Here is a 12,145-nt window from a genome sequence, read left to right as displayed (position 1 = left end):
TTATAACAGACTGATAAACAATTATGTTTTTGATAGATGACATTGAACAAATATTTCTCTCAGAGTAAATACTAATGATTTCCCGAGCAAAGCTCGGTCCCCAGGTACTGATTAAATTATGCATAGTGGCTCACTTAAACATGCTCATTAACAAGTCAACTTTATGAACCATTACTGGGCTCATTATTTATATATTTAAAACTGGTTCGTTTAATTCAGTTCACTAATGTCCGTGGTTGGTTGAATATGTTAAGAGAATCTGTTCAGCAATAGTCAGATGCACTTGATTTGCCTTATTTGAAATTAACACTAATAGAATAAAATGGTGACACAATTAAGTGTAAAGACATTGAAAGGCGGCGGGGCGGTCATGAATGAGGTTTGTATGGCTCATTAATTGGATGTTTTGTGGCGCGGCCTTGGCGCTGGAATCTGTCGACGCGGAGAGCGGAGACTGCGACGGTCGACTGTTCTGAAGGCGCTCGGCTCACATCGCCAACATCTCGCCACCTCATCGCATGTTGCATTGTTAAAGCCATTGATTGGCGGGACTTGAACCAGGGATCCTGTGGACCGAAGACCCACGCTCTACAACTAAACCAACCCTGATTATACTAGTACTAGGAAGATTGATTGCCAACATCAAAGTAATGTCAGGTCTTAAACCCTAACGGGTTTGCATATGTGCTTTGACAAAGCAAGTCTTTCAAGACAAAAAAAAAAAGTTTTACTCACTACGATACTCTTAACTTAAAGGAGTGTCAAAGTAAGTGATACCGAAAAAGTGAATAAAAGATAATGATTGATTTGGAAACATTAATGTTTCTGCATAATGACATAAGCAGCGTAAACAACGTTCCGTCAAGATATGTTGCAAGCCAATCATAGAATCGGATTCACTCCAAAATACAAAGGAAACTGAATACAGTAGATGTAACCTAATTATACTCCATACTTACTTTTGATGACGATTTTAATTAACATTTGGCAAGTAATGTAGGTAGTAGACTATTTTTTAAACTTGCAACTTAAAATCACATAGCAAGTGACCTATTGTAAACACAAATATACAGTAAAACCAGCATCACATTATAGGTTAATTACCTCCACCCCTTGTATTTACTCGATTAAGTTGTGTTTCAAATTACTTAAGTTTTTAAACCTAGTATGCCTCATTGTCAAATCTCCCGTTTAACTGAGAATAAAACGACGACAAAAAATGTAAGATAACCATAAACGTTTAATTTCAACCATAGATTTTTGTACTCATAGTAAATCAAGCTTCTAATAAAAAAAATTAAGTTAGAATACACAAAGCACGGATAAAAGAATTACGTAGTACAGTTAGCTGTGTGTGAGAAAGTGTAACCTACCGCCTGTACAGAGGCGGCGCGGCACGGCGCCTGACCGACGTCGACAAGAAAGGTAATGTGTCGCATCCGAGATCGAAACAATAAATAAGGATAGAGACAAGATGAAAAAGAAAGAGCAAGAGAGAGCTTGGAGGCGAGCAAAAACCATATGTTACTCTGTCACATAAAAACAGATCTAATGCATGTACAAGAGTAATAAGAACAATAGAACTTTTACAGGGTTTCCTGTTCGTCAATTCGTAATATGAAGTGAAAGTGGGAAATTAAACGATAGTTCACTGTTTTTTATAGTATTGAATATTCAAACGTAAAAAATTGATCTGATGTATATTACGATGATTACGATAATGACTGAATTGAAGCGGTAGCCTTCGAGATTCACGTATAGTAACGAAAACGTACAACATTGTCATATCTGAATCTTTGTATATTTAGAGAAGTTGCCAATTTTGATTAATTTTCAATTCTATTAACGAAATAAAACCAGTCGCAAATAGTAACAGTCTACAATATAATTAATAATGGCGTCCTGTGTGTCTGTGGACAGAATCCGAAGAGAAATCTGTCGAACAATGATTAATTTGCATTCAGTTTCAAACGGTCGAGTAAATATTCAATTGAAAAACATTCAGCTTGGCATTATTTATGTTGACTGTAGTCTGGCCAAACAGTTGAAGAGTCTGGCCAAACATTGGGAGCAAACATGCTTCACTCCTACATTCCTCGTGGCCGACACCCGACAGTCGCACCTCGTAGTCTGGTGGTATACTGTACTGTGGTTGCGGATGCAAGTTAGGGGTTGGGATACTCGTAGTCTGGTGGTATACTGTACTGTGGTTGTGGATGCAAGTGAGGGGTTGGGATACTCGTAGTCTGGTTGTATACTGTACTGTGGTTGTGGATGCAAGTGAGGGGTTGGGATACTCGTAGTCTGGTTGTATACTGTACTGTGGTTGTGGATGCAAGTGAGGGGTTGGGATACTCGTAGTCTGGTGGTATACTGTACTGTGGTTGTGGATGGTTGGGATACTCGTAGTCTGGTGGTATACTGTACTGTGGTTGTGGATGCAAGTTAGGGGTTGGGATACTCGTAGTCTGGTGGTATACTGTACTGTGGTTGTGGATGGTTGGGATACTCGTAGTCTGATGGTATACTGTACTGTGGTTGTGGATGGTTGGGATACTCGTAGTCTGATGGTATACTGTACTGTGGTTGTGGATGGTTGGGATACTCGTAGTCTGGTGGTATACTGTACTGTGGTTGTGGATGCAAGTTAGGGGTTGGGATACTCGTAGTCTGGTGGTATACTGTACTGTGGTTGTGGATGGTTGGGATACTCGTAGTCTGATGGTATACTGTACTGTGGTTGTGGATGCAAATTAGGGGTTGGGATACTCGTAGTCTGGTGGTATACTGTACTGTGGTTGTGGATGGTTGGGATACTCGTAGTCTGGTGGTATACTGTACTGTGGTTGTGGATGCAAGTGAGGGGTTGGGATACTCGTAGTCTGGTGGTATACTGTACTGTGGTTGTGGATGCAAGTTAGGGGTTGGGATACTCGTAGTCTGGTGGTATACTGTACTGTGGTTGTGGATGCAAGTGAGGGGTTGGGATACTCGTAGTCTGGTGGTATACTGTACTGTGGTTGTGGATGCAAGTGAGGGGTTGGGATACTCGTAGTCTGGTGGTATACTGTACTGTGGTTGTGGATGCAAGTTAGGGGTTGGGATACTCGTAGTCTGGTGGTATACTGTACTGTGGTTGTGGATGGTTGGGATACTCGTAGTCTGATGGTATACTGTACTGTGGTTGTGGATGCAAGTTAGGGGTTGGGATACTCGTAGTCTGGTGGTATACTGTACTGTGGTTGTGGATGCAAGTTAGGGGTTGGGATACTCGTAGTCTGGTGGTATACTGTACTGTGGTTGCGGATGCAAGTTAGGGGTTGGAATACTCGTAGTCTGGTGGTATACTGTACTGCGGTTGTGGATGCAAGTGAGGGGTTGGAATACTCGTAGTCTGGTGGTATACTGTACTGCGGTTGTGGATGCAAGTTAGGGGTTGGAATACTCGTAGTCTGGTGGTATACTGTACTGCGGTTGCGGATGCAAGTTAGGGGTTGGGATACTCGTAGTCTGGTGGTATACTGTACTGCGGTTGTGGATGCAAGTTAGGGGTTGGGATACTCGTAGTCTGGTGGTATACTGTACTGTGGTTGTGGATGCAAGTTAGGGGTTGGGATACTCGTAGTCTGGTGGTATACTGTACTGCGGTTGTGGATGCAAGTTAGGGGTTGGGATACTTGTAGTCTGGTGGTATACTGTACTGCGGTTGCGGATGCAAGTTAGGGGTTGGAATACTCGTAGTCTGGTGGTATACTGTACTGCGGTTGTGGATGCAAGTTAGGGGTTGGGATACTCGTAGTCTGGTGGTATACTGTACTGCGGTTGTGGATGCAAGTTAGGGGTTGGGATACTCGTAGTCTGGTGGTATACTGTACTGCGGTTGCGGATGCAAGTTAGGGGTTGGAATACTCGTAGTCTGGTGGTATACTGTACTGCGGTTGTGGATGCAAGTTAGGGGTTGGGATACTCGTAGTCTGGTGGTATACTGTACTGTGGTTGCGGATGCAAGTTAGGGGTTGGAATACTCGTAGTCTGGTGGTATACTGTACTGCGGTTGTGGATGCAAGTGAGGGGTTGGAATACTCGTAGTCTGGTGGTATACTGTACTGTGGTTGTGGATGCAAGTTAGGGGTTGGAATACTCGTAGTCTGGTGGTATACTGTACTGCGGTTGCGGATGCAAGTGAGGGGTTGGGATACTCGTAGTCTGGTGGTATACTGTACTGTGGTTGTGGATGCAAGTTAGGGGTTGGAATACTCGTAGTCTGGTGGTATACTGTACTGCGGTTGTGGATGCAAGTGAGGGGTTGGGATACTCGTAGTCTGGTGGTATACTGTACTGTGGTTGTGGATGCAAGTTAGGGGTTGGAATACTCGTAGTCTGGTGGTATACTGTACTGTGGTTGCGGATGCAAGTTAGGGGTTGGAATACTCGTAGTCTGGTGGTATACTGTACTGTGGTTGCGGATGCAAGTTAGGGGTTGGAATACTCGTAGTCTGGTGGTATACTGTACTTTGGTTGTGGATGCAAGTTAGGGGTTAGAATACTCTTAGTCTGGTGGTATACTGTACTGTGGTTGTGGATGCAAGTTAGGGGTTGGGAAACTCGTAGTCTGGTGGTATACTGTACTGTGGTTGTGGATGCAAGTTAGGGGTTGGAATACTCGTAGTCTGGTGGTATACTGTACTTTGGTTGTGGATGCAAGATAGGGGTTGGAATACTCGTAGTCTGGTGGTATACTGTACTGTGGTTGTGGATGCAAGTGAGGGGTTGGGATACTCGTAGTCTGGTGGTATACTGAACTGTGGTTGTGGATGCAAGTGGGGGGTTGGGATACTCGTAGTCTGGTGGTATACTGTACTGTGGTTGTGGATGCAAGTTAGGGGTTGGGATACTCGTAGTGGAATACTTTTTACGACTAACTATTATGATGTCTCAAGTAATTTCAGTAAAGTAAAATTTTCAGAAGCAGAATCTTTTAGTCTGACCGTAATTCGACAACTTCTGTCGAACTGTTTCAACAAGCGTTTAGTTTACTGTTTAAATCCTTAAAAATGGTTGGTCGAACAAAAACTTTTTTCAACAAAGTCTCTCATGTTCTGACTTAAGCATCTGATCATAATACGGCATATATTGCAATGATAAGTAGTGTCGCTTGAGCGTACACGCGGTTCCGATAAACATTATACAATTTTGACTGGAAAATGTTGTCTAATTAGTGTTAAGATATCATTATAACCCTTGTACAACCCTTCAATATGAGAAGGAATGGTGTAGAGCTAGCGCACAGTCCAACATTGGCCTCTAGATGCTGCATTACAGCACAGATGAAATACAGGGTGTTACAATAATCAGTTTACCGAGTAAGTGCATTTGTTTGAAGAACATAATAAATCAATTTCATTTATATTATAATTATTTTATTGAAACTGAATTTACACTACACATAGGCTGTAAACGTAAAAGAACTGTTTAAAATGCTTTCCGTTAACTTCAATGCATTTTTCACAGTGTGTTTTTTTTACACTTGTTACAATCTTTTTGCATAGATTTTTATTGTTGTTTAAGGATTCAAATTCTCTTGAGTTGGCTGCTTTCAAATTCAGATCATCAGTTATTATAGGGGCCATTCAACACCCTCTTAAGGGCCGTTTGGTAAAAAATATGTTTAATTATCAACAAATAGAAAAGTCGGTGTAAGATCGCAGGACCTTGGGGCCAATCAATTCGCAAGAGAATACAACACTAACAATAAAAATCAATGCAGTGTAAACAACGCTGTGAAAAAGGCACTGAAGTTAGTGGAAAGCATTTTGAAAAATGTGTAGTGTAAATTCAGTTTCAATAAAATTATAACATAAATAAAATGGATTTATTATTTTCTTCAAACAAATACACTTACTCGGTAAACTCATTTTTGAAACACCCTGTATAATAAATATTCGTTTAAATTGTTATATTCGTTTAAGTTGTGGGCATTTTACTCAGACAACTTAACATAATTTTTGCAAACAAATTGATATCTTAATGGAAGTATGCGTATTTCGTATACTACGAGTTTAAGGCGGTGATGAGGGGGAGGTGTGTTTGTTTATAAGCCTACCTTGGTCGCAGAGGATGCCTCCCCAGTTGGTGTCACAGATACATTGCCAGGAGGAGCCGTTGCAGTAGCCGTGTTTGCAGCCAGGGTAGGGGGTGCACTGGTCACAGAACTCACCCTGCCAACCGGGCCGACATCTGAAATAAACATTGACATTAGGACACAGGACCGTACACCAAAGTCATTCCGATACGCGATAAATGTGCCCGAGATAATAAATATATGACGGGAGCGATTAAATTGCTCAAACGACCGGTTCTGTCTTCGGATCACTTCCGAAGATAATTGAAACCGATTTGATTCGTAATGGTCGCCGAGGCAGTAGTTATTTGTTTCTGTTGGTCAGTTATAAGTCAGCTGGCCAGGAAAATATGTTCGAAAACCGAGTCGCATTGCTTTTTTGTCTGAGTTTATTTACGGCAGGCACTTTACAAACCGTGTCGTGCGCGGGGATAGTTCCAATTAAAAAGTAACAAATAACATTCCGTTTGATATGTAGATTCCACCGTCCCGAGCTACACTGACGTCTGCTATTCCAGAGAAGATTGTTGGATGTCTTCCACTACTATGTCGGACAGAATATGGCTGCCGTTGCTAATAGCATTAGCAAATACACAAATGAATATTCATTTCAAACTGTGAGTTAATTTATCAGTTGATTTGTTGACTCATATAAAACGCATTTTACAATTTCACCACGGATGTGGCAAAGAGGGATTTTTAAAAGAAAGAAACACGTTCTAATGAAGGACACTGTCTCGTTATCCTGTCGTATCCGTCTAGTTAAGAGAAGAGGACGTTATACGTGCGAATGATGAGACCTGCTGATGAGCGCGTCACCTCACAACTTGTCGACCTTACTCAGTATCGCAATATTATATCTTCTTACTTTATGTTTACTTTGTAATGACTTGGCTAAAATGCAACTGGGAATGCCCGAGTATTAATTTCATTCCCTACAAATTGAGTTAGGTTAACATTTAATGTAGAGAATAATAAGGTCAGGTAGCAGTATTCCTACGACTACATCTATACAAGACTTCAACTACGGTCCACGGGGTAAGTGTGTCGGGAGGAAATGAGACGTCTGCTGTGCTGTGATGGAGACAGTCAGGGTGAAACTGCCAGTATTGGAATCACGTCTGCGAGATTAATAATCCCAATTAAAGAGTCGGTGTGACAAAGCTGCGCCGGTCGTCTAATAGCCCCGGTCTCCTTATGAGAGCCATTGTTCCCGATCGGTAATGTTCCCATTTCCCTAATTCCGCACCTGACTGTGTACCCGTCTAATTAGTTATAGATAAAGGTGAAGCGAGTCCCTCGATCCATCACGGGACCGTTTCCCAATTATACCATCCACATCCACATCTAGAGCCAGTCAGCGTCTTACATCACTGTGATCTGTAACCATTCAATGTTCTCGTCAGTCCTTTATTGGGGGTAGTCGCTTTTAGGATCACTTATTTACATAAGGTGTGTTAGCTGATCACACTTATGTAATGCGAATTAGTAAAATAGTTATGTCAAGATTTAGGGTGTCAAATTCACTTTACGAATTTGCGATAATATTCCTTGAGCCAAAAGAAAGGCTTCGACGCTTGGAGCCGAAGAAAAAGCCATAGCTTTTAAATTAATCTCTTGGAATTGTGTGGTGAAACGAATTTCTATTAAAGGCTTCTCACAGATATTAGCAAAACTTTAAACAAATAATGTTATAAGAAGATTTTGAGGATTGAATTCTTTAAGATTGACATTATTTTGCATTACATATGTATCCCGTAAAGCACGGAAAAAGTGCCTACTGAACAAAAATAGAGATTATAAACTGGGCTAGTATATACACGGCAGATTCAATATTCGGTAGTTTCACTGAGGCTAGGTAGGTCCACATCAAGTTGAAATAGTCTGATATACCTATATTAAATAGTAAAATTATGATTGGTAAATTTAGATTACGTCTAAGGATGACGCAAATGATTACATTGTTTGTTAGTAAAATCGTCATAAGGCACCAACAATTTATATTAACCTACGTTACCAATCGGGTGTTGAGAGTTACTTGGGTGGCCACATACCACGTTTTTACAAACGGGAAATATAGGGTTTTAATTAAGAAAGGTATTAAACCCTGGAACACGAAGCTATTGGTAGACCCAATAATTACACAGCATGGTCGGTAGAATTAAGATACGGTGGGAACAGGCTCACCCCTCCCACTACAACCTCTGGGGCAACTCAATAACTTTCGCTCTTATGCTTTCTGAGGTGCGAATTGGTTAAAATGAATAGCGGAAAGTTCTAAACAATAATCATAAGTTAAGTATAAACGTGGAATACTCACTCGCACTCTCCAGGATTGTCGCACTTGCCATGTTGAGGGTGGCAACCACTCTTGCACACCGCTGGAACATAAACACAACTACAATGATGACAAGTTCAATCAGCATGTATTAGAATTCATTAAAAATCAATATGACTGAATTGTTGCGAGTACTTCAATCAACTTTGCGAAGTTTAGTAGAATACATGTAATGTAAAGCTAGTTGCTTGAAATCAAACTTACTCAGGGCACCATCGCAGAACCCCTACTTATACCAATAGTAGGCATGCTTCCGTTTAAAAGTTTGACTATGGAGAACCCGAAACATCCCGTTCCCATGTTTAAATAGAGCTAGTAGCTAGTTTAAGAATTATTAAGAAGAAGGCGCAGTTGTTGAATTGCTACGACATTGTACGCTGATTTATGACTAAATTCGTAATTTTTTACCAAGCTTAACTGAAAGTACAATTGATTGTAAACCTCAGCATCCGCATCCTTTACGCGACATCAACTAACACCGTATGAGCAAGTAATGGAGAAAAAATAACTTCTCTGTATAATAAGCACACTCTGTGAATGGTTCATTCTACTATATTCTCTTTATAGAGATGTATATCGGATGGGACGTCTATTCTGTGTATATAATATTTGTATTTAAGTATTAAGAACAATGTATATCACGTGGTGCTAATAATTTACAACTTGAAGCGGTGAAAGCATAAAACAACTATTAACAAACAATGTTGCAAGAGGGGACAGAACCAGTAGGCGTCTGTACCAATTCATCTCGTCTCCAGCACTCCACGCGCGGTTCAATTTGTCCAGATGGGACGAGATAGAGGGTCGCCCGCGGACACAACGGGAGCAAAGTCTAATCTAATGATGATATACACACCGAGGAGGTTGAATGAATACATTTAGCAGGTCGGGGCCGAGCCCGTCGCCCTGGGCCGCGTGTAGAATAAACACCTGATATTTATTAGAGCTAATGGACGCACCCTGGCCTTTACTTCCTCGAGCGAGCCGAATCTGTAGATTGGTCGAACTCGGCTCGTTTACATTGAGGTTTAAACCAAATTGAATCAGTACTTCCAACCGACGGGTTTAATTTTCTTATTTTACACGTTGAAGAGCGTGACTTTATGCGGGTGTGCTTTAAACGTTATACCTTTGACACGTTATACCATAGATAAAACATACTCCATGTTTAATCTATGGTTATACTATTCCTAGAACTAGACATTCCATTCGCGAGTTAAATTTGTCGAATTCCTTCACAGACTGAGGTGCGCTGATGTACATTACTGATTTCATTCGAATACGCCAACTTTTAGACCAAGTCAACTATTTATTATTAATTTATGTACATTATAATATAATATACAAGATAATTACGACCATAATATAAATTAATCAATGTGCGCTATTGCAGATTTTATGTCACATCAACTACCACAGAAACAAATCAAATGGAGAAAATATAATAGTAAACTTCAAAGGCATTCTATGATGAGTTGTTCATTCAACTGTGTTCTTTTTAAATTAAAAAAAAAAGCTACAGCTGTTCCATAATGGGTTGTCTCCTTAGTACCCAAGTATTGTCTACGTTTGTTTCAAACAAGATAATTTGGATGGTAATCGCATGCAAATGTTTGTTCCTTCTAGCCAATCATCAAGAAGCGTAGCTCTGTTTTGTTAGTGAAGAGGATATGCTAACCATTCTGTTAGAGCCACAAACTATCTGAATTCTCTCCATTCCGCAGTGCGTGGGACCGAACGAGTACTATCCTTAGGCCCCGGCCACACGAGGCGAATTTAAGCCGCGCGGCTTATCTTCGCGCGAAGTTAAGCCGCGCGAAGTGCCTGGCCACACGGGGCGGATGAACCGCTTCCTGTTAGGTTTTCCCAGTATCAGTACTCTATTAAAACATAGTTCAGTTCACTCTTTTTAGTCATGGGCGAAACACTTACGTTAGTTTGTGCATTAAAAGCGTGTGGTGATCTGGAACGTTAACATAAATCATTGGGTCCATCCCTTCATAACGGAAAAACAATTTTTTGTGTTCCAAACGTTTTACGAGCACATGCAAAACCATAGTTCGGAGTTCATATGTATCAAACATTGTTTGAACACCACGCAACCGGTAAAAAATACACAAAACAAACTAAAAAACCACTGGAAATGTCCGAAGAATATCTCCAATAAGCGCGGCTGCCGCGCGGTCGAACCGAATCGTGTGGCCACTCTCATAAGACTACGTGTGTCATCCCCTCCAACGCGGCTTAACTTCGCGCGGTCGGGGGACGACATGTTGCGGCTCAACCGCACATGCGGCTAAACTTCGCCTCGTGTGGCCACTCTCATTTGATTCAATGTGTTGTCGAAGCCCTTAACTTCGCGCGGCTTATCTTCGCGCGGTTAAACCGCCTCGTGTGGCCGGGGCCTCCTAATTGAAAAGTTTGCACAGATGGTAAAATCCAGATACCCTACAAATGGGAAACTAAACCACTCGCTCCCTTGCAACTAATTGAAGTAGTTTACTGACCGATCTCGCAGTTGGCGCCTTTCCAGCCGACGATGCACTCCTTGTCGCCGTTGCGGTCGCAGTTGTAGTGGCCGAACTTGTCGTCTCTGGGTCTGCAGAACTTGGTGCAGGTTGAGTTGAAGTAGTTGAGATCGCACTGCACTCGCACCCTGTAGGTGATCCTGGCTGTGGACCCCACGTGGTTCAGGGTGTGCCACTCGGCGCTGGGTAGGATGATCCCGCTGTACGACGCCTCCTCTATAGGTTCGTTACGTTCTGAAACAGACAGTTTTGACTGTATGATACGTCAATGGTGCAAATATTACAAAGCTTAAACTAGTATCTTAAGTATTCAATTAGTAAATTCAGACTGCAGCAAACTAGTTCAGACTACCTGAGTTGTCGGCGATATTAGTTATTCATCACTGTGTGTATTATACACTACAGATCCGTCTATCGCATTGACTAAATGCCTAATTAATAATCATATAAATTTGAAATATACCGCATATAAAAATTAGACAACAGAAAAAGTCAATGATCTATAAAATATTACCTATAGGATAAGAGAGTATTAATACAGATGTAGTTTTACCGAACTCTATTGGACAACCTTTTTCCTTAATTCGCGAACGTCAAGGAAGATATATTACCATTCGTTCTGAAACGGATATAAATAGAGTAGAGTAACAATTCAGTTGTCTTATTATTTCTGAGCTTTCACAAGAATCCAGAAAAAACCAACTAACCTTGGGAGCCAGCGAACTTGAATAGGTACTCACTTCATTACAAATTGGGGTCTTCATTTTAAATCGACACTGTCGGATGGACTACGTTAAAGAAGTTTACAATAAAAACATATAATTTACACTACAGCATTTCCTTTTATGTGGTATGGCAGATGTCTACCAGAGAAGTATTAAAGTTTAAAAGCAAGATTGAAAAAGCAGGCTCCTCGTCCAGTTCCCCCAATGTGAATAGTGACCAATTCACCAGGTATCCATGCAAGATCTCATTAACTTAAGGAGGTCCATATCCCACACACTCGCATTGGTATCGTCTTAAAACCTTTATAGCATAGGAGTATGATCCTAAAAAGTGTGCTATGTTTTTGAAACTAAGATAAGATATACCTATGTTATGTATTTACAATAACACAAAATTAACAGTAATTATTCACTACACAGTAGGGTTTGTATT

At 41.0% G+C, this 12,145-nt stretch overlaps 1 protein-coding gene across 1 annotated transcript in view; it reads right to left on the bottom strand.

The window, feature by feature from the left end:
- Positions 1-12,145, bottom strand: part of LOC128986945 (protein jagged-1b) — a 119,658-nt gene that overhangs the window by 25,533 nt on the left and 81,980 nt on the right. The window contains exons 4-6 of the mRNA XM_054407568.1: positions 10,967-11,221; positions 8,442-8,502; positions 6,104-6,237 (exon numbers count right to left, since the gene is read on the bottom strand). Coding sequence (XP_054263543.1) covers positions 6,104-6,237; positions 8,442-8,502; positions 10,967-11,221 — 450 coding nt within the window. The remainder of the gene's footprint in view (positions 1-6,103; positions 6,238-8,441; positions 8,503-10,966; positions 11,222-12,145) is intronic.

The sequence above is a fragment of the Macrosteles quadrilineatus genome, unplaced genomic scaffold (genome assembly GCF_028750875.1).
Source record: "Macrosteles quadrilineatus isolate MER2022 unplaced genomic scaffold, UCM_ALF_1.0 Scaffold_1__1_contigs__length_201487025, whole genome shotgun sequence".
Lineage (NCBI taxonomy): Eukaryota > Metazoa > Arthropoda > Insecta > Hemiptera > Cicadellidae > Macrosteles > Macrosteles quadrilineatus.
This window is presented reverse-complemented; position numbering and strand designations above follow the sequence as displayed.